Source organism: Microcaecilia unicolor, unplaced genomic scaffold (genome assembly GCF_901765095.1).
Source record: "Microcaecilia unicolor unplaced genomic scaffold, aMicUni1.1, whole genome shotgun sequence".
Classification (NCBI taxonomy): Eukaryota; Metazoa; Chordata; class Amphibia; order Gymnophiona; family Siphonopidae; genus Microcaecilia; species Microcaecilia unicolor.
The window spans coordinates 34,037-61,361 of record NW_021963325.1 but is presented as its reverse complement, the minus strand read 5'-3'; the positions used below and the strand labels follow the sequence as shown (position 1 = coordinate 61,361).

The window sequence follows — 27,325 nt, the reverse complement described above, 5'->3', positions numbered from 1 at the left end:
GAGCCCGCGGGGCCGGGCTCTGGAGCAAACGTGAGCCCTTGGGCTGCTGACGAGGAGCGACAGCAGCAGGCAAAACCCACCAACCAACACTGGGTAAGCACACCGGCAGGGACTGCAGGCACTGCCCAGCGAACCGGAACACATGGACTGGAATCCCCTGGACTGGAGGACACAGGACTGGAACACACACCGGACCGGAACACACTGGACTGGAGCACACCAGACTGGAACACCCTGGACTGGTCCCCCGGACTGGAGGACACAGGACCGGAACACGGGACTGGAGCACACTGGACTGGTCCAACAGCTTCACCTGTACTTAGCTACTAAGCCCCCCAAGAGTTGAGCTCCTGGGTTCGAGTAGCCGACAGGACTTACTGGATACCGGATGACATAGGGACCAGGACCGGAAACAGAAGTGCTCCTAACCCTAAACTGATCTATGTGCTCCCAAGCCCTAAACCAGCAGGAGTGTTCCTAACAGTAAACTGACAAAAGGACTTCCTAAGCCCTATACTAAACAGGAGCTCCTAATCCCTGCTCAAGAAAGGAACTTCCTAAGCCCTAAACTAACAGAGCAGGGAACTAAACACAAAGCTAACACAGGTGCTACTAAGCACCAAGCTACAAGCAGAGCTTTACACTAATAAGCTGAACACAGAACTAACCAGCTACCTAAGCACTGCTCTAGCAAGCTAGATACAACTAACAAGGTGCTTCCTAAGCACTACTCTGGTAAGCAACCAGAAGAGCTCCTAGCACTAAAAGGGAAGACAGGGGAGCCACAAGGAAAAAGCAGGGAAGCTAACACATATGCCAAAAGTGATTCTAAATCACCAAACACCAACAGCAAAGACTGCAATGCTCCCAATAGCACAAACACCAGAAGTACTTCTAACAGCAAACTCTGCAGTGTTCCTAACAACACCAAACCCTGAAGTACTTCTATCAACAACAGAGCTTCCAAAGCCCTACACACAGCAATGCTTCCAAAACCAAGAGGGAAAAGCAGGGGGACCAAACACACAAACACCAGTGCACACTGCACTAACACTAACCTGGACCTTAGCAAAAACAAGCAGGGAAACTAGACACAGAGACAGAAGTGCACACTGCACCACCCTACCTACAGCAAACACCACTGTTGCAAAGGCTCTGAAGGAAACAAGACCACTTCCTTATCAAGGCCCTCCCTGATGATGTCACACTCCCTAGACCTAGGCAAAAGCACACTGACCCAGAGAGGCCCAACCCACACCAATGCAAAACCGTGAAACACTTGAAGCCAGCACACCCAAATAGAGTTAGAGCAACTCAGACTACCCACACAGGTGCAGTATAGTGAAACTAATTAGAGCCCTGCTGCTGGAAGCTGCCAGCACAGAGAGACAGAGCCAGCTCAGAAAGGACAGACAAAGAAACAGAAGCCAGCTAAGAAGCTGACCCCCAGGAAAGAGGTAAGTTTGAGAGGGGTTCAGACCCCAATCATAACAGCACCTCCCCCTCAAGGCTCCCGTGTCCCCACGGGAGCTCCAGGTCTCAAAAGACAATTTAGGTCTCCATGGGTAGCTGTGATGAAATCTCCCAATGGGTTTCACAACATAAATCTGGGCGGCTGGGCAGGACGTGACAAGTACATCTGGAACTAGGAAACCAGAATGGCTTTGGCCGCCACGAGGCTCTTTAGAACGGCTGCTAGGCAGGATCAGAGTCTTGGATGCAACAAGCAGAGTTCTATTCAACAGGAACCATCTCCTGAAGGAGTCCACAACTTCCCTGACTTCCTGGCACTCCACTGTAGCAGCCAGAACTGGGCTAGAGGCCACACCCATCCTGGAATCTGAAACCAGACAGGAACTCGAACTGGACTTCAGACTAGACCTTGCCCCTTGGCTGGAGCTGGAACTCAGAAGGAGTTCAACATCTTGGCTGAACTTGGTACTCAGCATAGACTCAGCATCTCGGCTGGCACTGGAACTCGCTCCGGACTCAGCATCTTGGCCGGAACTGCAACTTGACCCGGACTCAGCCTCTTGACCGGGACTGCAACTTGACCCAGACTCAGCATCTTGCCTGGGACTGGAACTCCAACTGGACCCGGACTCAGCATCTTGGCTGGGACTGCAACTTGACCCGGACTCAGCATCTTGCCTGGAACTGGAACTCCAACTTGGCCCGGACTTGGCATCTTGGCCGGGACTGCAACTTGACCCAGACTCAGCATCTTGCCTGGGACTGGAACTCCAACTCTCACCGGACTCAGCATCTTGGCCGGGACGGCAACTCTCACCGGACTCAGCATCTTGGCCGGGACTGTAACTTGACCCGGACTCTGCATCTTGCCCGGGACTGTAACTCAATTCTGATTCGGCATCTCGGCTGAACTCTGCACTCGGTGCAGACTCAGCACTCATCGTGGACTCGTCATCTTGGCTGGGCTCTGCACTCGGTGTAGACTCAGCACTCATTGTGGACTCAGTATCTCGGCTGGCCTCTACACTCAGTGCAGACTCAGCACTCATCATGGACTCATCACTCGGTGTAGACTCAGCATCCCGGCTGGGACTGCAACTTGATCCATACTCAGCATCTTGACTGGAACTACAACTCGATCCAGACTCAGCATCTTGACTGCCAATGCTGCAACTCGATCCAGACTCAGCATCTTGACTGGAACTACAACTCGATCCAGACTCAGCATTCATCATGGACTCATCACTCGGTGTAGACTCAGCATCCTGGCTGGGACTGCAACTCGATCCATACTCAGCATCTTGACTGGAACTACAACTCGATCCAGACTCAGCATCTTGACTGGAACTGCAACTCAATTCTGATTCGGCATCTCGGCTGAACTCTGCACTCGGTGCAGACTCAGCACTCATCGTGAACTCATCATCTTGGCTGGGCTCTGCACTCGGTGTAGACTCAGCACTCATTGTGGACTCATTGTCTCGGCTGGACTCTGTACTCAGTGCAGACTCAGCACTCATCGTGGACTCAGTATCTCGGCTGGCCTCTACACTCAGTGCAGACTCAGCACTCATCATGGACTCATCACTCGGTGTAGACTCAGCATCCCGGCTGGGACTGCAACTTGATCCAGACTCAGCATCTTGACTGGAACTACAACTCGATCCAGACTCAGCATCTTGACTGGAACTACAACTCTCAGCATCTTGACGGGAACTACAACTCGATCCAGACTCAGCATCTTGACTGGAACTGCAACTCGATCCAGACTCAGCATCTTGACTGGAACTGCAACTCGTTCCAGACTCAGCATCTTGACCGGGACTGCAACTTGACCCGGACTCAGCATCTTGCCTGGGACTGGAACTCCAACGACCCGGACTCAGCATCTTGCCTGGGACTGCAACTTGACCCGGACTCAGCATCTTGACTGGAACTACAACTCGATCCAGACTCAGCATCTTGACTGGAACTGCAACTCGATCCAGACTCAGCATCTTGACTGGAACTACAACTCGATCCAGACTCAGCATCTCGGCTGCCACTGCTGCCACTCGATCCAGACTCAGCACCTTGGCTGCCACTGCTGCAACTCGCTCCGGACTCAGCATCTCGGCTGCCACTGCTGCCACTTGATTCAGACTCAGCATCTTGGCAGGCAAAGCCCTTCAGGCTGGACTCAGAAGTTTGGCGGGAAAAATCAGGAAGCCACCTTCTTTCAGCTTGGGCTTCAGGAGTATCCCGCAGGGTTGGCTCCGAGAGGAGTTGGAAGCGGTAAAAGAACAGCTTGGTAGAGGGATCAATAGCAGAAACTGGGTTTTCTTCGAACCCAAGCCAGGAGACACGCCTTCTTTCCGCTGCAGCTTCAGGAGTATTCTTCAGGGCTGGATCAGACAAAAGTGCAACCCGGTAATCCTGGAGTGTCAGAAACAGATCCAGATCAAAAATGGGGTTGGAACTGGGATCCAAACTGGTACTAGGAGGCTTGGTTTGAAGCGCCACTTGAACTGGACGCAGAGACTTGGCTTGAAGCGCTGCTTGGACTGGAATCGGAGACTCAGTCAGAAGCATCCCTCGGACTGGACTCAGAGGCTTGAGTGGAAGCGCCACCTGAACTGGGATCGGCGACTCGGTAAGGAGCATCCCTTGGACTGGGCTCCGAGGCTTGGCTGAACGCGCTGCTCGGACTGGATTCAGAGGCTTGTCTGGGCGCTCTGCTTGAATGGGACTGGACCCCTGCTGGGCCCAGAGCATGGAATTCCCAAGACGTCTCCTCTCAGCGACAGCTTCAGGAGTATCCCACAAAGCTGGATTCAAGACAAGGCTGCGGCGATAGTCAGCGAGCGTGATAAAAGGGTCCATATCTGAAACTGGGTTTTCAGCAATTCCAAGCCACCGGACACGTTTTCTCTCAGCTGCCGCTTCAGGGGTCTTCTTCAAAACAGAATGAGACAACAGTTTATTCCGATACTGACGAAGAGGCATAGAAGGATCAAGAACAACGATGGAGCTGGACCCCAGCTGGGTCAGCTGGGCGGGGGTTCTTGCCGGGCTCATGGCCTTTGCAATCTGTCAGGTTCTCAGGTTCAGAGCCCGCGGGGCCGGGCTCTGGAGCAAACGTGAGCCCTTGGGCTGCTGACGAGGAGCGACAGCAGCAGGCAAAACCCACCAACCAACACTGGGTAAGCACACCGGCAGGGACTGCAGGCACTGCCCAGCGAACCGGAACACATGGACTGGAATCCCCTGGACTGGAGGACACAGGACTGGAACACACACCGGACCGGAACACACTGGACTGGAGCACACCAGACTGGAACACCCTGGACTGGTCCCCCGGACTGGAGGACACAGGACCGGAACACGGGACTGGAGCACACTGGACTGGTCCAACAGCTTCACCTGTACTTAGCTACTAAGCCCCCCAAGAGTTGAGCTCCTGGGTTCGAGTAGCCGACAGGACTTACTGGATACCGGATGACATAGGGACCAGGACCGGAAACAGAAGTGCTCCTAACCCTAAACTGATCTATGTGCTCCCAAGCCCTAAACCAGCAGGAGTGTTCCTAACAGTAAACTGACAAAAGGACTTCCTAAGCCCTATACTAAACAGGAGCTCCTAATCCCTGCTCAAGAAAGGAACTTCCTAAGCCCTAAACTAACAGAGCAGGGAACTAAACACAAAGCTAACACAGGTGCTACTAAGCACCAAGCTACAAGCAGAGCTTTACACTAATAAGCTGAACACAGAACTAACCAGCTACCTAAGCACTGCTCTAGCAAGCTAGATACAACTAACAAGGTGCTTCCTAAGCACTACTCTGGTAAGCAACCAGAAGAGCTCCTAGCACTAAAAGGGAAGACAGGGGAGCCACAAGGAAAAAGCAGGGAAGCTAACACATATGCCAAAAGTGATTCTAAATCACCAAACACCAACAGCAAAGACTGCAATGCTCCCAATAGCACAAACACCAGAAGTACTTCTAACAGCAAACTCTGCAGTGTTCCTAACAACACCAAACCCTGAAGTACTTCTATCAACAACAGAGCTTCCAAAGCCCTACACACAGCAATGCTTCCAAAACCAAGAGGGAAAAGCAGGGGGACCAAACACACAAACACCAGTGCACACTGCACTAACACTAACCTGGACCTTAGCAAAAACAAGCAGGGAAACTAGACACAGAGACAGAAGTGCACACTGCACCACCCTACCTACAGCAAACACCACTGTTGCAAAGGCTCTGAAGGAAACAAGACCACTTCCTTATCAAGGCCCTCCCTGATGATGTCACACTCCCTAGACCTAGGCAAAAGCACACTGACCCAGAGAGGCCCAACCCACACCAATGCAAAACCGTGAAACACTTGAAGCCAGCACACCCAAATAGAGTTAGAGCAACTCAGACTACCCACACAGGTGCAGTATAGTGAAACTAATTAGAGCCCTGCTGCTGGAAGCTGCCAGCACAGAGAGACAGAGCCAGCTCAGAAAGGACAGACAAAGAAACAGAAGCCAGCTAAGAAGCTGACCCCCAGGAAAGAGGTAAGTTTGAGAGGGGTTCAGACCCCAATCATAACAGCACCTCCCCCTCAAGGCTCCCGTGTCCCCACGGGAGCTCCAGGTCTCAAAAGACAATTTAGGTCTCCATGGGTAGCTGTGATGAAATCTCCCAATGGGTTTCACAACATAAATCTGGGCGGCTGGGCAGGACGTGACAAGTACATCTGGAACTAGGAAACCAGAATGGCTTTGGCCGCCACGAGGCTCTTTAGAACGGCTGCTAGGCAGGATCAGAGTCTTGGATGCAACAAGCAGAGTTCTATTCAACAGGAACCATCTCCTGAAGGAGTCCACAACTTCCCTGACTTCCTGGCACTCCACTGTAGCAGCCAGAACTGGGCTAGAGGCCACACCCATCCTGGAATCTGAAACCAGACAGGAACTCGAACTGGACTTCAGACTAGACCTTGCCCCTTGGCTGGAGCTGGAACTCAGAAGGAGTTCAACATCTTGGCTGAACTTGGTACTCAGCATAGACTCAGCATCTCGGCTGGCACTGGAACTCGCTCCGGACTCAGCATCTTGGCCGGAACTGCAACTTGACCCGGACTCAGCCTCTTGACCGGGACTGCAACTTGACCCAGACTCAGCATCTTGCCTGGGACTGGAACTCCAACTGGACCCGGACTCAGCATCTTGGCTGGGACTGCAACTTGACCCGGACTCAGCATCTTGCCTGGAACTGGAACTCCAACTTGGCCCGGACTTGGCATCTTGGCCGGGACTGCAACTTGACCCAGACTCAGCATCTTGCCTGGGACTGGAACTCCAACTCTCACCGGACTCAGCATCTTGGCCGGGACGGCAACTCTCACCGGACTCAGCATCTTGGCCGGGACTGTAACTTGACCCGGACTCTGCATCTTGCCCGGGACTGTAACTCAATTCTGATTCGGCATCTCGGCTGAACTCTGCACTCGGTGCAGACTCAGCACTCATCGTGGACTCGTCATCTTGGCTGGGCTCTGCACTCGGTGTAGACTCAGCACTCATTGTGGACTCAGTATCTCGGCTGGCCTCTACACTCAGTGCAGACTCAGCACTCATCATGGACTCATCACTCGGTGTAGACTCAGCATCCCGGCTGGGACTGCAACTTGATCCATACTCAGCATCTTGACTGGAACTACAACTCGATCCAGACTCAGCATCTTGACTGCCAATGCTGCAACTCGATCCAGACTCAGCATCTTGACTGGAACTACAACTCGATCCAGACTCAGCATTCATCATGGACTCATCACTCGGTGTAGACTCAGCATCCTGGCTGGGACTGCAACTCGATCCATACTCAGCATCTTGACTGGAACTACAACTCGATCCAGACTCAGCATCTTGACTGGAACTGCAACTCAATTCTGATTCGGCATCTCGGCTGAACTCTGCACTCGGTGCAGACTCAGCACTCATCGTGAACTCATCATCTTGGCTGGGCTCTGCACTCGGTGTAGACTCAGCACTCATTGTGGACTCATTGTCTCGGCTGGACTCTGTACTCAGTGCAGACTCAGCACTCATCGTGGACTCAGTATCTCGGCTGGCCTCTACACTCAGTGCAGACTCAGCACTCATCATGGACTCATCACTCGGTGTAGACTCAGCATCCCGGCTGGGACTGCAACTTGATCCAGACTCAGCATCTTGACTGGAACTACAACTCGATCCAGACTCAGCATCTTGACTGGAACTACAACTCTCAGCATCTTGACGGGAACTACAACTCGATCCAGACTCAGCATCTTGACTGGAACTGCAACTCGATCCAGACTCAGCATCTTGACTGGAACTGCAACTCGTTCCAGACTCAGCATCTTGACCGGGACTGCAACTTGACCCGGACTCAGCATCTTGCCTGGGACTGGAACTCCAACGACCCGGACTCAGCATCTTGCCTGGGACTGCAACTTGACCCGGACTCAGCATCTTGACTGGAACTACAACTCGATCCAGACTCAGCATCTTGACTGGAACTGCAACTCGATCCAGACTCAGCATCTTGACTGGAACTACAACTCGATCCAGACTCAGCATCTCGGCTGCCACTGCTGCCACTCGATCCAGACTCAGCACCTTGGCTGCCACTGCTGCAACTCGCTCCGGACTCAGCATCTCGGCTGCCACTGCTGCCACTTGATTCAGACTCAGCATCTTGGCAGGCAAAGCCCTTCAGGCTGGACTCAGAAGTTTGGCGGGAAAAATCAGGAAGCCACCTTCTTTCAGCTTGGGCTTCAGGAGTATCCCGCAGGGTTGGCTCCGAGAGGAGTTGGAAGCGGTAAAAGAACAGCTTGGTAGAGGGATCAATAGCAGAAACTGGGTTTTCTTCGAACCCAAGCCAGGAGACACGCCTTCTTTCCGCTGCAGCTTCAGGAGTATTCTTCAGGGCTGGATCAGACAAAAGTGCAACCCGGTAATCCTGGAGTGTCAGAAACAGATCCAGATCAAAAATGGGGTTGGAACTGGGATCCAAACTGGTACTAGGAGGCTTGGTTTGAAGCGCCACTTGAACTGGACGCAGAGACTTGGCTTGAAGCGCTGCTTGGACTGGAATCGGAGACTCAGTCAGAAGCATCCCTCGGACTGGACTCAGAGGCTTGAGTGGAAGCGCCACCTGAACTGGGATCGGCGACTCGGTAAGGAGCATCCCTTGGACTGGGCTCCGAGGCTTGGCTGAACGCGCTGCTCGGACTGGATTCAGAGGCTTGTCTGGGCGCTCTGCTTGAATGGGACAGGACCCCTGCTGGGCCCAGAGCATGGAATTCCCAAGACGTCTCCTCTCAGCGACAGCTTCAGGAGTATCCCACAAAGCTGGATTCAAGACAAGGCTGCGGCGATAGTCAGCGAGCGTGATAAAAGGGTCCATATCTGAAACTGGGTTTTCAGCAATTCCAAGCCACCGGACACGTTTTCTCTCAGCTGCCGCTTCAGGGGTCTTCTTCAAAACAGAATGAGACAACAGTTTATTCCGATACTGACGAAGAGGCATAGAAGGATCAAGAACAACGATGGAGCTGGACCCCAGCTGGGTCAGCTGGGCGGGGGTTCTTGCCGGGCTCATGGCCTTTGCAATCTGTCAGGTTCTCAGGTTCAGAGCCCGCGGGGCCGGGCTCTGGAGCAAACGTGAGCCCTTGGGCTGCTGACGAGGAGCGACAGCAGCAGGCAAAACCCACCAACCAACACTGGGTAAGCACACCGGCAGGGACTGCAGGCACTGCCCAGCGAACCGGAACACATGGACTGGAATCCCCTGGACTGGAGGACACAGGACTGGAACACACACCGGACCGGAACACACTGGACTGGAGCACACCAGACTGGAACACCCTGGACTGGTCCCCCGGACTGGAGGACACAGGACCGGAACACGGGACTGGAGCACACTGGACTGGTCCAACAGCTTCACCTGTACTTAGCTACTAAGCCCCCCAAGAGTTGAGCTCCTGGGTTCGAGTAGCCGACAGGACTTACTGGATACCGGATGACATAGGGACCAGGACCGGAAACAGAAGTGCTCCTAACCCTAAACTGATCTATGTGCTCCCAAGCCCTAAACCAGCAGGAGTGTTCCTAACAGTAAACTGACAAAAGGACTTCCTAAGCCCTATACTAACAGGAGCTCCTAATCCCTGCTCAAGAAAGGAACTTCCTAAGCCCTAAACTAACAGAGCAGGGAACTAAACACAAAGCTAACACAGGTGCTACTAAGCACCAAGCTACAAGCAGAGCTTTACACTAAAGCTGAACACAGAACTAACCAGCTACCTAAGCACTGCTCTAGCAAGCTAGATACAACTAACAAGGTGCTTCCTAAGCACTACTCTGGTAAGCAACCAGAAGAGCTCCTAGCACTAAAAGGGAAGACAGGGGAGCCACAAGGAAAAAGCAGGGAAGCTAACACATAAGCCAAAAGTGATTCTAAATCACCAAACACCAACAGCAAAGACTGCAATGCTCCCAATAGCACAAACACCAGAAGTACTTCTAACAGCAAACTCTGCAGTGTTCCTAACAACACCAAACCCTGAAGTACTTCTATCAACAACAGAGCTTCCAAAGCCCTACACACAGCAATGCTTCCAAAACCAAGAGGGAAAAGCAGGGGGACCAAACACACAAACACCAGTGCACACTGCACTAACACTAACCTGGACCTTAGCAAAAACAAGCAGGGAAACTAGACACAGAGACAGAAGTGCACACTGCACCACCCTACCTACAGCAAACACCACTGTTGCAAAGGCTCTGAAGGAAACAAGACCACTTCCTTATCAAGGCCCTCCCTGATGATGTCACACTCCCTAGACCTAGGCAAAAGCACACTGACCCAGAGAGGCCCAACCCACACCAATGCAAAACCGTGAAACACTTGAAGCCAGCACACCCAAATAGAGTTAGAGCAACTCAGACTACCCACACAGGTGCAGTATAGTGAAACTAATTAGAGCCCTGCTGCTGGAAGCTGCCAGCACAGAGAGACAGAGCCAGCTCAGAAAAGACAGATAAAGAAACAGAAGCCAGCTAAGAAGCTGACCCCCAGGAAAGAGGTAAGTTTGAGAGGGGTTCAGACCCCAATCATAACAGGTGCTACTTATATGTCTAGCCAGAAGTGTGTTCTGGGCAGGCCTTCCCGGTATATTTTTGGTGTTACTTTTGATTCTGAGCTCACATTCAAACCACAAATTGATGCAGTTCTTTGGTCATCATTCTTTGCTCTTCATCGAATTCGTGCAGTATGTCCATTTATTTCAGCCTCTTCTCTGTGACCTCTGATTTTTGCATTAGTCATTTCTCATTTTGGTCTACTGTAACTCTCTTTACGCTGGTCTTCCTTTGCACTTTCTCAAACGTTTACAACTAGTCCAATCTACAGCTGTCAAACTTCTTTATAATGCACATAGGTTCAACCATGTCACTTCACTTCTTGCCGCTTAACATTAGCTTCCATTATTTGCACGTATTTAATTCAAAATTCTCACACTTGTATTTAACACAATGCTATTCTCTGCACCTTATCTTTTCAATTTTCTTATCCCCTACACACCATTGCTTACCAAAACCTTCTTATTCTCCCCTCCCCTACAAAATCCTATTTAACAACTACTCAGGACACTGCTTTCCGAAACCTCGGTCCCAAACTCTGGTACAGTCTTCCCACTAACATCCATAACCAACCTTCTCTCCAGACAGACTTTCAAACGAGCACTGAACATCAATCTGTTACTCAGAATTTCTACTTCATGAAACAATTCACCTCTTTTTTTTTCAAGCTTGTGTTTTAATGTTTGAATCTTATGTATGTAGTATATATATTTTTTTAATTTTCTATTTTGCAAACTGTGTTATGCCTATTCGTTAAGGTCACAGCAGTATATCAAATTGTATTAAATAAATAAATAAGAATGTGTAATTTACTTACAGCTGCATATAGTAACCTGTTCCGGGGCAGAGGGAGCACGGAACGAGCGGAACAGACAGGCGCGCGGCACCCCCCCAGCGGCGTGCACCCGGGGTGGACCGCACCCCTAAGAACGCCACTGAGTGGGTGCAGTGCACTTCAGGCAGGCAGACCCAGGCCCACCCCATCCTCACCTGTTACGTTTGTGGAGGAAACAGCGAGCCCTCCAAAACCCACCACAAACCCACTGTACCCACATCTAGGTGCCCCCCTTCACCTGTAAGGGCTATGGTAGTGGTATACAGTTGTGGGTAGTGGGTTTTAGGAGGGGTTTGGGGGGCTCAGCATACAAGGTAAGGGAGCAATGTTCCTGGGAGCATTTTATGAAGTCCACTGCAGTACCCCCTAGGGTGCCCGATTGGTCTCCTGGCATGTCAGGGGGACCAGTGCACTACAAATGCTGGCTCCTCCCATGACCAAATGGCTTGCATTTGGTCATTTCTGAGATGGACGTCTTTGGTTTCGATTATCGCCGAAAATCTGAAATGACCAAGTCTAGGGATGACCATCTCCAAGGACGAACAAATTTCAGGATTTGGGCGTCTCTGACCATATTATCGAAATGAAATATGGACGTCCATCTTGTTTCGAAAATATGGGTTTCCATGCCCCTGGATGGGGACGTTTTGCGAGGACGTCCTCATCAAAACTTGGACGTCCCTTTCGAAAATGCCCCTCCAGGTTAACCACATAAAAGTCAGTCCCATCTTTATGCAGTAACCCATAACCGGTTTAAGTGATGAATATCACGCTGAACTGGCTATGTGTTAGCTAGCTCCGCAAACCCAGAAATTCAATGCTGATGCCCGGACATGGTCTGGCACTGACCTCGGTTTAGCGCCAGCAGCGGACAGCAAAGTATTGATCGCTACAGGCTGAGTATTGGGTCCAAGATTTTTATATGAAATCTAAAACTTAAAAGATACAAAGTGCAGTATGAAGGGTGCTCTGGAGACATGAATTCAGAAAAAGTTAAATGTTATCACACTTAACTTAGACCCCCTTTTACTAAGGCGCACTCACGTTTTTAGCCCCCGTTAAAATTAAGCGTGCCCTAAATGTTAGAGATGCCAATGCATTCCTATGGGCGTCTCTAAAGTTTAGCGCACACCCAACTTTAGCACGTGCTAAATTCAAACTTAGATTTTAACCAATTTCTTGCTACTTTACCTATACTTTTTTTGACGATCACTGGGTCGAATGCTAGCAGATCTGTCATTTGGAAAGGCTATTTGCACATCCTTCTCCAATATGCCAACTTTCTGCTGACTATGGATTCCAATCTGAGTTGCGTTTGCCATGGATGCCCGAGTAAATCCAATATAGTTTTCTTTCTCATCAGGTGCCACATGTACATAGTGCCCCGTTGGATTGGAAACCCACGGCGTTATACCTGAGTCAGTAAGCAAACAACATTTATGCTTTTAGGTTATACTCTTTAAACTGAAAAATAAAAATAAGAATCGTTATTCAGTCACCTGCTCAACCTATAAATCTGAAATGGTTTCGCTCAACCTATAAATCTGAAATGGTTTCAAATTACACATATGTAAGTATATAGTAATACTACTACTACTACTTATCATTTCCAACTCTCTTGGCTCTAATCCTCGACTTCTCTTCACCACATTCTCTTCAGCTCGAAACCTTGGGGTCATCTTTGACTCTTCTCTCTCCTTCTCTGCTCATATCCAGCAGATTGCCAAGGCCTGTCGTTTCTTTCTTTACAACATCCGTAAAATCCACCCCTTTCTTTCCGAGCACTCTACCAAAACCCTCATCCACACCCTTGTCACCTCTCATTTAGACTACTGCAATCTGCTTCTTGCTGGCCTCCCACTTAGTCACCTCTCCCCTCTCCAGTCGGTTCAAAACTCTGCTGCCCGTCTCGTCTTCCGCCAGGGTCGCTTTACTCATACTACCCCTCTCCTCAAGACCCTTCACTGGCTCCCTATCCGTTTTCGCATCCTGTTCAAACTTCTTCTACTAACCTATAAATGTACTCACTCTGCTGCTCCCCAGTATCTCTCCACACTCGTCCTTCCCTACACCCCTTCCCGTGCACTCCGCTCCATGGATAAATCCTTCTTATCTGTTCCCTTCTCCACTACTGCCAACTCCAGACTTCGCGCCTTCTGTCTCGCTGCACCCTACGCCTGGAATAAACTTCCTGAGCCCCTACGTCTTGCCCCATCCTTGGCCACCTTTAAATCTAGACTGAAAGCCCACCTCTTTAACATTGCTTTTGACTCATAACCACTTGTAACCACTCGCCTCCACCTACCCTCCTCTCTTCCTTCCCGTTCACATTAATTGATTTGATTTGCTTACTTTATTTATTTTTTGTCTATTAGATTGTAAGCTCTTTGAGCAGGGACTGTCTTTCTTCTATGTTTGTGCAGCGCTGCGTACGCCTTGTAGCGCTATAGAAATGCTAAATAGTAGTAGTAGTAGTTCAATAGCGCTACAAGGCATACACAGCGCTGTACACCACACACAAAGACAGTCCCTGCTCAAAGAACTTACAATCTAGATAAGACAGTACACAGACAGCACAATTAAGGGTAAGGGAATAAAGCGGTGAGGATAAAGGACAGGGCAAGTGAGTTAAGAGTCAAAAGCAGTGGTAAAGAGGTGGGTTTTGAGTTTGGACTTGAAAACGGCCAAAGACGGGGCTAGATGTACAGGCTCAGGAAGTCTATTCCAGGTGTGAGGTACAGCGAGATAAAAGGAGCGGAGTCTTGAATTAGCAGTAGAGGAGAAACGGACAGATAAGAGATATTTATCTACAGAACGAAGAACTCGAGGGGGGACGCAGGGGGAGACAAGAGTAGAGAGGTACTGGGGAGCGGCAGAGTGAATGCACTTATAGGTCAATAGGAGAAGTTTGAATTGAATACGGCAACGGATAGGGAGCCAGTGAAGTGACTTAAGGAGAGGGCTAATGTGGGCATAGCGACTTTGGTGGAAAATGAGTCGCGCGGCAGAGTTTTCGATTGATTAAAGAGGAGAGCGATGGCTAAGAGGGAGGCCGGTGAGAAGTAGTACATGCTTAGGCAAAGCGAATGCTACATACCTGTAGAAGGTATTCTCCGAGGACAGCAGGCTGATTGTTCTCACTGATGGGCTGACGTCCTCGGCAGCCCCCTCCATCGGAAACTTACTAGCAAAAGCCTTTGCTAGTCCTCGCGCGCCCATGCGCTCCGCGCATGCGCGGCCGTCTTCCCGCCCGAAACCGGCTCGAGCCGGCCAGTCCAGTATGTAGCAAGACAATACAAAGGGAAGACACAACTCCAAAGGGGAGGCGGGCGGGTTTGTGAGAACAATCAGCCTGCTGTCCTCGGAGAATACCTTCTACAGGTATGTAGCATTCGCTTTCTCCGAGGACAAGCAGGCTGCTTGTTCTCACTGATGGGGTATCCCTAGCCCCCAGGCTCACTCAAAACAACAACCATGGTCAATTGGGCCTCGCAACGGCGAGGACATAACTGAGATTGACCTAAAAAATTTACCAACTAACTGAGAGTGCAGCCTGGAACAGAACAAACAGGGCCCTCGGGGGATGGAGTTGGATCCTAAAGCCCAAACAGGTTCTGAAGAACTGACTGCCCGAACCGACTGTCGCGTCGCTTATCCTGCTGCAGGCAGTAATGAGATGTGAATGTGTGGACAGATGACCACGTCGCAGCTTTGCAGATCTCTTCAATGGTGGCTGACTTCAAGTGGGCTACCGACGCAGCCATGGCTCTAACATTATGAGCCGTGACATGACCCTCAAGAGCCAGCCCAGCCTGGGCATAAGTGAAGGAAATGCAATCTGCTAGCCAATTGGATATGGTGCGTTTCCCCACAGCCACTCCCCTCCTATTGGGATCAAAAGAAATAAACAATTGGGCGGACTGTCTGTGGGGCTGTGTCCGCTCCAGATAGAAGGCCAATGCTCTCTTGCAGTCCAATGTGTGCAGCTGACGTTCAGCAGGGCAGGAATGAGGACGGGGAAAGAATGTTGGCAAGACAATTGACTGGTTCAGATGGAACTCCGACACAACCTTCGGCAGAAACTTAGGGTGAGTGCGGAGGACTACTCTGTTGTGATGAAATTTGGTGTAAGGGGCCTGGGCTACCAGGACCTGAAGCTCACTGACTCTACGAGCTGAAGTAACTGCCACCAAGAAAATGACCTTCCAGGTCAAGTACTTCAGATGGCAGGAGTTCAGTGGCTCAAAAGGAGGTTTCATCAGCTGGGTGAGAACGACATTGAGATCCCATGACACTGTAGGAGGCTTGACAGGGGGCTTTGACAAAAGCAAACCTCTCATGAAGCGAACAACTAAAGGCTGTCCTGAGATCGGCTTACCTTCCACACGGTAATGGTATGCACTGATTGCACTAAGGTGAACCCTTACAGAGTTGGTCTTGAGACCAGACTCAGACAAGTACAGAAGGTATTCAAGCAGGGTCTGTGTAGGACAAGAGCGAGGATCTAGGGCCTTGCTGTCACACCAGACGGCAAACCTCCTCCACTGAAAGAAGTAACTCCTCTTAGTGGAATCTTTCCTGGAAGCAAGCAAGATGCGGGAGACACCCTCTGACAGACCCAAAGAGGCAAAGTCTACGCTCTCAACATCCAGGCCGTGAGAGCCAGGGACTGGAGGCTGGGATGCAGAAGCGCCCCTTCGTCCTGTGTGATGAGGGTCGGAAAACACTCCAATCTCCACGGTTCTTCGGAGGACAACTCCAGAAGAAGGGGGAACCAGATCTGACGCGGCCAAAAAGGAGCAATCAGAATTATGGTGCCTCGGTCTTGCTTGAGTTTCAACAAAATCTTCCCCACCAGAGGTATGGGAGGATAAGCATACAGCAGACCCTCCCCCCAGTGCAGGAGGAAGGCATCCGATGCCAGTCTGCCGTGGGCCTGAAGCCTGGAACAGAACTGAGGGACTTTGTGGTTCACTCGAGATGCGAAGAGATCCACCAGGGGGGTGCCCCACGCCTGGAAGATCTGTCGCACTACTTTGGAACTGAGCGACCACTCGTGAGGTTGCATGATCCTGCTCAATCTGTCGGCCAGACTGTTGTTTACGCCTGCCAGATATGTGGCTTGGAGCACCATGCCGTGCTGGCGAGCCCAGAGCCACATGCTGACGGCTTCCTGACACAGGGGGCGAGATCCGGTGCCCCCCTGCTTGTTGACATAATACATGGCAACCTGGTTGTCTGTCTGAATTTGGATAATTTGGTGGGACAGCCGATCTCTGAAAGCCTTCAGAGCGTTCCAGATCGCTCGCAACTCCAGAAGATTGATCTGTAGATCGCGTTCCTGGAGGGACCACATTCCTTGGGTGTGAAGCCCATCGACATGAGCTCCCCATCCCAGGAGAGACGCATCCGTGGTCAGCACTTTTTGTGGCTGAGGAATTTGGAAAGAACGTCCCAGAGTCAAATTGGGCCAAATCGTCCACCAATACAGGGATTTGAGAAAACTCGTGGACAGGTGGATCACGTCCTCTAGACCCCCAGCAGCCTGATACCACTGGGAGGCTAGGGTCCATTGAGCAGATCTCATGTGAAGACGGGCCATGGGAGTCACATGAACTGTGGAGGCCATGTGGCCCAGCAATCTCAACATCTGCCGAGCTGTGATCTGCTGGGACGCTCGCACCCGCGAGACGAGGGACAACAAGTTGTTGGCCCTTGTCTCTGGAAGATAGGCGCGAGCCGTCCGAGAATCCAGCAGAGCTCCTATGAATTCGAGTCTCTGTACTGGGAGAAGATGGGACTTTGGATAATTTATCACAAACCCCAGTAGTTCCAGGAGGCGAATAGTCATCTGCATGGACTGCAGGGCTCCTGCCTCGGATGTGTTCTTCACCAGCCAATCGTCGAGATATGGGAACACGTGCACCCCCAGCCTGCGAAGTGCCGCTGCTACCACAGCCAGGCACTTTGTGAACACCCTGGGCGCAGAGGCGAGCCCAAAGGGTAGCACACAGTACTGGAAGTGGCGTGTGCCCAACTGGAATCGCAGATACTGTCTGTGAGCTGGCAGTATCAGGATATGCGTGTAGGCATCCTTCAAGTCCAGAGAGCATAGCCAATCGTTTTGCTGAATCATGGGGAGAAGGGTGCCCAGGGAAAGCATCCTGAACTTTTCTTTTACGAGATATTTGTTCAGGGCCCTTAGGTCTAGGATGGGACGCATCCCCCCTGTTTTCTTTTCCACAAGGAAGTACCTGGAATAGAATCCCAGCCCTTCTTGCCCGGATGGCACGGGCTCGACCGCATTGGCGCTGAGAAGGGCGGAGAGTTCCTCTGCAAGTACCTGCTTGTGTTGGAAGCTGTAAGACTGAGCTCCCGGTGGGCAATTTGGAGGTTTTGAGGCCAAATTGAGGGTGTATCCTTGCCGGACTATTTGAAGAACCCACTGGTCGGAGGTTATGAGAGGCCACCTTTGGTGAAAAGCTTTTAACCTCCCCCCGACTGGCAGGTCGCCCGGCACTGATACTTGTACTGCGGCTATGCTCTGCTGGAGCCAGTCAAAAGCTCGCCCCCTGCTTTTGCTGGGGAGCCGCGGGGCCTTGCTGAGGCGCACGCTGCTGACGAGAGCGAGCGCGCTGGGGCTTAGCCTGGGCCGCAGGCTGTCGGGAAGGAGGATTGTACCTACGCTTACCAGAAGCATAGGGAACATTCTTCCTTCCCCCGAAAAATCTTCTACCTGTAGAGGTAGATGCTGAAGGCTGCCAGCGGGAGAACTTGTCGAATGCGGTGTCCCGCTGGTGGAGATGCTCTACCACCTGCTCGACTTTTTCTCCAAAAATGTTGTCCGCACGGCAAGGCGAGTCCGCAATCCGCTGCTGGAGTCTATTCTCCAGGTCGGCGGCACGCAGCCATGAGAGCCTGCGCATCACCACACCTTGAGCAGCGGCCCTGGACGCGACATCAAAAGTGTCATACACTCCTCTGGCCAGGAATTTCCTGCACGCCTTCAGCTGCCTGACCACCTCCTGAAAAGGCTTGGCTTGCTCAGGGGGAAGAGCATCAACCAAGCCCGCCAACTGCCGCACATTGTTCCGCATGTGTATGCTCGTGTAGAGCTGGTAAGATTGGATCTTGGCCACGAGCATAGAAGAATGGTAGGCCTTCCTCCCAAAGGAGTCTAAGGTTCTAGGGTCTTTGCCCAGGGGCACCGAAGCATGCTCCCTAGAACTCTTAGCCTTCTTTAGGGCCAAATCCACAACTCCAGAGTCGTGAGGCAACTGAGTGCGCATCAGCTCTGGGTCCCCATGGATTCGGTACTGAGACTCAATCTTCTTGGGAATGTGGGGATTAGTTAGAGGTTTTGTCCAGTTCACCAGCAATGTCTTTTTGAGGACATGGTGCATGGGTACTGTGGACGCTTCCTTAGGTGGAGAAGGATAGTCCAGGAGCTCAAACATTTCAGCCCTGGGCTCGTCCTCCACAACCACCGGGAAGGAGATGGCCGTAGACATCTCCCGGACAAAGGAAGCGAAAGACAGACTCTCAGGAGGAGAAAGCTGCCTTTCAGGAGAGGGAGTGGGATCAGAAGGAAGACCCTCAGACTCCTCGTCAGAGAAATATCTGGGGTCTTCCTCTTCCTCCCACGAGGCCTCACCCTCGGTATCAGACACAAGTTCACGAACCTGTGTCTGCAACCTCGCCCTGCTCGACTCAGTGGAACCCCGTCCACGGTGGGGGCGTCGAGAGGTAGACTCCCTCGCCCGCATCGGCGAAGCTCCCTCCGCCGACGTAGTCGGGGAGCCTTCCTGGGAGGTGGCCGCGGTCGGCACCGCACGCGGTACCGACGTCGGGGACCTCAACCTGGGCGATGGGCCAGCCGGCGCCACGCTCGACGGTACCGGAGGCGCAAGCACCGCCGGTACCGGAGGGGTAGGGCGCAACAGCTCCCCCAGAATCTCTGGGAGAACGGCCCGGAGGCTCTCGTTTAGAGCGGCTGCAGAGAAAGGCTGAGAGGTCGATGCAGGCGTCGACGTCAGAACCTGTTCCGGGCGAGGAGGCTGTTCCGGGCTGTCCAGAGTGGAGCGCATCGACACCTCCTGAACAGAGGTGAGCGGTCCTCTCGGTGCCGATGCCTGCTGGGTGCCGGATCCCTCGGCGACCCAGAGCTCTCGGTGCCGACACGGGGAGGAGACCGGTGTCGATGCTTCTTCGACTTCTTCCGAAGCATGTCACCGGAGCTCCCCTGCACCGACGAGGAGGACGTAGAATCCATCCGTCGCTTCCCTCGGGGCCGAGACCGAAGAAGGTCGATCTCGGGGGGGCTGTACCGCAGGAGCCCTCAGGGTAGGAGGAGACCCACCCGAAGGCTCACCGCCACCAGCAGGGGAATGGACAGCCCTCACCTGCACTCCTGACGATGCACCCCCGTCCGACGACATCAGCAGACGGTACCACCGACGTCGATGCAGTCGCCCGATGCCTCGGCGCCGATGCAGAGGTCCGATGCCTAGATGCAGTCGATGAAGTGGCGGCCAAGGAAGATGGTCCGGACGCTGACGACGTCGATGCACTCGATGCCTCCGGTGCCGATGCCGACGAAGAGCCCGAGAACAAAACGTTCCACTGGGCTAATCTCGCTACCTGAGTCCGCCTTTGTAACAGGGAACACAGACTGCAGTTCTGAGGGCGGTGCTGGGCCCCTAGACACTGAAGGCACGCAGAGTGCCTATCAGTGAGCGAGATTACCCGGGCGCACTGGGTGCACTTCTTGAAGCCGCTGGAAGGCTTCGATGTCATGGGCGGAAAAATCACGCCGGCGAAATCAAAAGCCGAAATGGCGAAAATGTAGCACCAAAATTTAGAGGGAAAAAAATCTCGACCGATGCCAAAAGAGGCCTACCCCGACGACGAAAGAAAACTTACGGGGCGAAAACCTAGAAATTACGGGAAGGGCAGAAAACCCGAAAGGGTCCTCCGGAGCACTTCCCGAACTCTTTTTTAGAGAAAACAGAAGAAAAACACGTCGAAACGGACGCGCGAGGTCGACTCTCCGGGGCACGAACGGCGTAACACGACCGTACCGAGCGCGGACGAAAGAAGACTGGCCGGCTCGAGCCGGTTTCGGGCGGGAAGACGGCCGCGCATGCGCGGTGCGCATAGGCGCGCGAGGACTAGCAAAGGCTTTTGCTAGTAAGTTTCCGATGGAGGGGGCTGCCGAGGACGTCAACCCATCAGTGAGAACAAGCAGCCTGCTTGTCCTCGGAGAAAACAAGTTATACATATTTGAGATCGATATGCAGCCGGTGGTGCTCAGCATTTCGCTGATCACCACCTGCATTATGCCTGGAAATTCAATACCTGGCCATGTCCAGGCTTCGGCACTAAATTTCCAGGTTTGCGAAACTGGCTAAAGCATAGCTGGTTAAGTGCAATATTCAGCACTTAACTGCATAAAGACAGGACTGACTTTTATGTGGTCCCATTTATGCACTTAATCTGGCCAGTTAAGTGCTGAATACTGGCACTTAACCAGCCAAGCGCTGACTCCACCCTCAGAACTCTCCCAAAATAGCAAGTTTTGAGATAGGTGCATTTTCAGCCGCACTAACTGGTTAAGTGCCACTGAACATGACCTCTTATTCCCGAACAAGTGACTTAACCGGCCACTGTCATCTTGCCCAGTCGTTTTCTCCCTATTCCGACATAAGTACATAAGCATTGCCATACTGGGAGAGACCAAAGGTTCATCAGGCCCAGTATCCTGTTTCCAACAGTGGCCAATCCAGGTCACAAGTACCTGGCAAGATCCTAGAACAGCAAAACAGATTTTATGCTGTTTATCCTAGAATATGCAATGGATTTTCCCCAAGTCCATCTTAATAATGGCTTATGGATTTTTCTTTAAGAAGCTATTCAAACCTTTTTTTTAAACCCCACTAAGCTAACTGCTTTTACCACATCCTCTGGCAACGAATTCCAGAGTTTAGTTACACGCTGAGTGAAGAAATATTTTCTCCGATTCATTTAAAATTTACTACTTTGTAGCTTCATTGTGTGCCCCCTAGTCCTAGTATTTTTGGAAAGAGAAAACAAGTGATTCACGTCTACCCAATCCACTCTACTCAATATTTTACACACCTCTATCAGAGCCTTCTTTTTTTCAGCCTTTGCTCATAGGAAAGTCGTCCAATCCCCTTGTTTCATTTAGGGTTAATTTCTTCCTACCCCTTATCCATTTTCTTTATAATGCAAGATTTGTAACCTGTGTGTCACTCCATCATTTTTTCTCTCTCTTGTATACGTCTCTGTTTTAGAAAAAACCTGGTGAGGAAGAGGGTCTCTTGCTCTCCACAGTTTAGCCTTCTAACTTTGGTCACCATTTTGAAAGTGTCAGCACACACATCACATAAATGTACACGCAGATGTGGAAATACAAGCGGACATTTGCATGTACATGTTGCAAACTGGTCTGGTGCTATCTGAAGGGGTGTGTACGTGCTTATTTTACAAAGTGTGCTCCTAACAACAAGGCCTTCATAAAACACTGGTGCACATTTTGCCGACGATAAAATTATCCTCATACCTTAGAGCATCCCAAATAAACATCTCTGCTATTTGTGTGCCCACCTCAATGTTTAATTTAGATGTTCAGCAGCTAAATAAGGCCCTGCCCCAGAACTACTACTACTACTACTTAACATTTCTAAAGCGCTACTAGGGTTACGCAGCGCTGAACAATTTAACATGGAAGGACAGTCCCTGCTCAAGGAGCTTACAATCTAAAAGACAGGTGTACAATCTAAAGACAAGTGTACAATCTAAAAGACAAGTGTAGAGTCGATCTGATAGGGCATACTATATTTCTCGAAAGGTTAGGTGCCGAAAGCAGCATTGAAGAGGTGAGTTTTAAGCAGAGATTTGAAGATGGGTAGGGAGGGGGCTTGGCGTAGGGGTTGAGGAAGATTGTTCCAGGCATAGGGTGAGGCAAGGCAGAATGAGCGGAGCCTGGAGTTGGCAGTGGTGGAGAAGGGTACTGAAAGGAGGGATTTGTCCTGTGAGCGGAGGTTACGGGCGGGAACATAGGGGGCGATGAGGGTAGAGAGGTAGTGAGGAGCCGCAGACCGGGTGCATTTGTAGGTAAGGAGTAGAAGCTTGAATTGTATGCGGTATCTGATCGGAAGCCAGTGAAGTGACTTGAGGAGAGGGGTGATATGAGTATATCAGTCCTGGCGGAATATAAGACGTGCGGCAGCGTTCTGGATTGAAGGGGGGATAGATGGCTAAGTGGGAGGCCGGTGAGGAGTACGTTGCAGTAGTCAAGGCGAGAGGTAATGAGAGCATGGACGAGAGTTCGTGTGGTGTGCTCAGAGAGGAAAGGGCGAATTTTGCTGATGTTGAAGAGGAAGAAGCGACAGGTCTTGGCAGTCTGTTGGATATGCGCAGAGAAGGAGAGGGAGGAGTCAAAAATGACTCCGAGGTTGCGGGCAGATGGGACGGGGAGGATGAGGGTGTTATCAACTGAGATAGAGAGTGGAGGAAGAGGAGAAGTGGGTTTAGGTGGAAAGACGAGGAGCTCGGTTTTGGACATGTTCAGCTTCAGGTGGCGGTTGGACATCCAGGCAGCAATGTCGGATAAGCAGGCTGATACCTTGGCCTGGGTCTCGGCGGTGATGTCTGGTGTGGAGCGATATAGCTGGGTGTCATCAGCATAAAGATGATACTGAAAACCATGCGATGAGATCAGTGAGCCTAGGGAAGAGGTGTAGATTGAGAAGAGAAGGGGTCCAAGGACAGATCCTGCTCCACCCCCCTTTTAGACGTATAAGTCTCTTTAGGGAAGGGAAGGGGGATGGGATTTGATACACTGCCTTCCTGTGGTTACAATCCAAGCACTTTACATAATATATACAGGTACTTATTTTGTACCTGGGACAACGGAAAGTTAATGACTTGCCCATAATCACAAGGAAATAAATAAATAAAATGCCTTTAATTGTGCAATTAATCGTCATTTTAAAAATATTAAAATTGCATGATTAATCGCAATTACAAGTTTTAATCGAAATGCATCTCTAATTAAGGGGTCCTTTTACAAAGGTGCGCTGAAAAATGGCTTGCGGTAGTGTAAGCGCGGGTTCTGGGCACACGCAGATCTATTTTTCAGCACACCTGCAAAAAATGCCTCCTCTTTTTTTTTTTTAACGAAAATGGGCGTGCGGCAAAATCAAAATTGCCACACATACATTTTGGTCTGGAACCTTACCACCAGCCATAGACCTAGCAGTAAAGAATTTGGGCAGTAATGACCTACACGCGTCAGATGCCACTTGTCGCGCGTCCGCTACATGCACCAGAAGGTAAAAAATGTTTTTCAGACGTGCGTAGCGGACGCAGGCCAAGGAGAAATTAGATCTTACCTGCTAATTTGCTTTCCTTTAGTCCCTCCGGACCGGACCAGGATTGGACTGATGGGTTGTGCTCGCCTACCAGCAGGTGGAGACTGAGAAAAAACTCTGACTCTAGAGAGCCAATAGGAGCCCTGGCCATGTGACCTTAGCCTCAGTATTTGAATAACAAAGCAGGAAAGAAAGAAAGACCTTCTGTGCCGTATGGAATCCTAGCAGCCACAAAGCACTCGGCAATGCCAAGTATCAGAGCTCACCAGCAACTCTCACCAGAGAAGTGGTATGGCCCGATATGTATTACAGCTCACCAGCAACTCTCACTAGAGAAGTGGTATGGCTCACTTGTACTATAGCTCACCAGCAACTCTCACCAGAGAAGCAATATGGCTCACATGTAATATAGCTCACCAGCAACTCTCCCCAGAGAAGTGGTATGGCTCACATATAATATAGCTCACCCGCAACTCTCACCAGAGAAGTGGTATGGCTCACTTGTCTTATAGCTCACCAGCAACTCTCACCAGAGAAGTGGTATGGCCCACTTAAGATTTTATATATATTCCATCAACTGAGCTTACCAGCAACTCTCACCAGAAAAGTGGTAAATCATATTTAAGGTTTTATAGATATTCCAGCAACTGAGCTCAGCCACAACTCTCACCAGAGAAGTGGTATGGCGTATTTAAGGTTTTATAGATAGATTCCAGCAATTGAGCTCACCAGCAACCACCAGAGAAGTGGTATAGACCACGTAAAGTTCTGTATATATATAGTATTGTTCCACGAATCGTAAAGGAATGAATACACTTCCTACTGAATACACTTCCTACTCAATAAAAGAAGCTAAAGAGTAGAGAGAACATGGGAGGGGCCTGGTCCGGTCCGGAGGGACTAAAGGAAAGCAAATTAGCAGGTAAGATCTAATTTCTCCTTCCTTAGCGTCCCTCCGGACCGGACCAGGATTGGACTGATGGGAAGTACCAAAGCAGTAATCTGAAGGGAGGGACCCTATGAAAACTGCAGAGAAATGTCCATGCTGCATAGGCCACCTGGCGACAACTAACATGTAGTGTGTCCCAATGAGCAAAATAAAATGAAACTAGGACTAAGTTGCCAACTTACCAATGTGCACCGAGAGCACCAAAAATCGCCGTAGTAAGAATAGAGCCCGCTTCTGAAGTTGTGGAATATGTTGTAATACGCTGTGGAACTGCCCTCTCAGCGAGAAGAGAAATAGACATTCTCATTTCCTTGATCCTTCGCGACATAGCGGGTTAGAAACAAAGAAAAACTTTTACGCCTACTGGCTAGAAGGACAAAACCAATAAGAAAAAACCGATTGGGAAAGGTGAAAACTTTAAACTACAGCAGACCGAAAAGAAGTTACCAACCGTAGAAGTATTCCACACATAGATCTACTTGCTGCAATGGCTACTGGGAAACACTGCTTGAAGAGGAAAACTTTATAGAAAAAGTTATGGCTACTAGAAAACAGAACTTTAAGAGTCTGTTCACCTGGTTCACCTAGCTGGTGGACGAAGCGGGAGGTACAGGTGCAGGACTCCTTTAAGAAACCGCTTTGACAGTGGATGCTGCATAAGCGTGCGGTTGTCAACAGTATCATGCATCACTGATAGAGCTGCCAAATGAACTCTAATGGATGAGTAAGACAGACAAGATTTCGCAAGATGCAGAAGATATTCCAAAACATGCAAAATGGATACTGTTTGTGGAATGAAGTGGCAAGAGGAGTACCACAGAGTGAACCGTCGCCACTTTGATTCATAGGACTTTAATGTAGATTTCTGTCTGGAAGCAATTAAAACTTGAAGTACTTCCTGCGAAAATATCAAAGATGTTGCAGACCCAGTAACCACGCCATAAGTTTGAGTGACTGGGGGTCCGGATGTAGAAGGGTGCCTTGGTTCTGCGTAAACACCTAGTGAGATGATGGAAGAAACGCATAAAGAAGGCTGAAAAACCCCTGCTGGACATTGGCATCTGTCCCTGTCTCCGTCAAGACTGTTGCTGAACGGAAGAAGCAAGAAATGTTCATGAGCCTGAAGGCAAAAAGAGATAGCCCTGAAGTGTCGCAGTGAGGAAGTAAGGCTGAAAAAATGAGAGTCCATTCACCTAAATGCAGGGTGACACAACTAAGAAAAAATGAGTACAAACTCAAGAGTATACTCTTAACTCCTCCTTGGCAGATGACATAACCCATTGCCATGGCAAGGACCAACATAGCTCTCTCCGCCTTGTTTGTCAGTAGGGAAAACAAAATTCACCCGAAGGTAAAACGAATTGCTGAGGTCCCCCAGAAAAAAAAATATATACAAACAAGCTTCTGCCAAAAAGTGTACTGCACGAAGCATCCCAATGACAGAACTAAGGTTCTTGAGATAACTAGATGACACTTAAATAGCGCGATTGATGACCCTGAGATTCGCAATAGGATGAAGGAAAATTCCTTCTTGGGCATTAGAAAGTAAAATTGCATTCTGCAGAATAGAGCGAGGAAATGGCCGAAGGCCCAAGGTCACCAAGAAAAATATAAACTGGGATGTTTGCAGAGGAGACAAAAGACTGTGCGCCAACCTGACTAAACAAAGCGAAAATCAGAGATATCTGATGAGAGATCAAATGAGAGATCAAATGAGAGGCCTGGCTACAATCACCACCCAATCTAGAGACTGTAAGAAATGCAACACCCGGTGCGTGACCTGAGAACTCTGCTGATAAGACTTTCTCCAATTAGGCAGTCGTCTAGGTAAGAATGAAATGACCCTAAGAGCGCAATGAACATCCTCTTAGATCTATAAAAGAACGGAAGAGAGAGTACTGCTGAAAATGACCGGTTAATGCATAAGCAAAAAACTAGCCATTCTCTGGATCCTGAGGAGAAGAGGAAGGGTGACCAAGGACACCAGTTAAATAGGGCTACAAACTCCAACCCTATCTCTATGGCGTTCCATAGTTGGGTAAGTTCTGAATATAGAAAGTTCTGAATATAGGAGTCCACCAGCTATGGTAGTACGCTCCGGACAGAAATAAATTGTCCCAGTATGAACGTCTGATTCACCGGCCTGTAATTTCTTGGATCTCCCTAATCCACATACCACTAATCCACGTACCACGGTCATGCGTCCTCCCTCACTGAGATGTAGATTGTAAGCTCCTTTGAGCAGGGAACGTCCTTCTTTGTTAATTTGTACAGCGCTGCGTAACCCTAGTAGCGCTCTAGAAATGTTGTGTAGTAGTAGTAGTACCAGACTCACACCCAATAGATATGAATATTGAGCTTGTTTCAGGTTAAAACACCGAACCTAGGCCCAGGGTCCCCGGTGTTCCTAGTGGTGAACAGCCATGGCAAATATTGTATGCGTTAGTTTGCAGAATTACTGCAAAGCCTTGCTTTTGGAGCAGAGATTTCTGTTCGATACTCTCGTGAGAGGT

At 50.3% G+C, this 27,325-nt stretch overlaps 1 protein-coding gene across 1 annotated transcript in view; it reads right to left on the bottom strand.

The window, feature by feature from the left end:
• Positions 1–27,325, bottom strand: part of LOC115459189 (cilia- and flagella-associated protein 47-like) — a gene marked incomplete at both ends in the record, with an annotated part of 99,995 nt that overhangs the window by 54,468 nt on the left and 18,202 nt on the right. Inside the window, one exon of the mRNA XM_030189050.1 lies at positions 12,660–12,882. Within this exon, the coding sequence (XP_030044910.1) occupies positions 12,660–12,882 (223 nt within the window). The remainder of the gene's footprint in view (positions 1–12,659; positions 12,883–27,325) is intronic.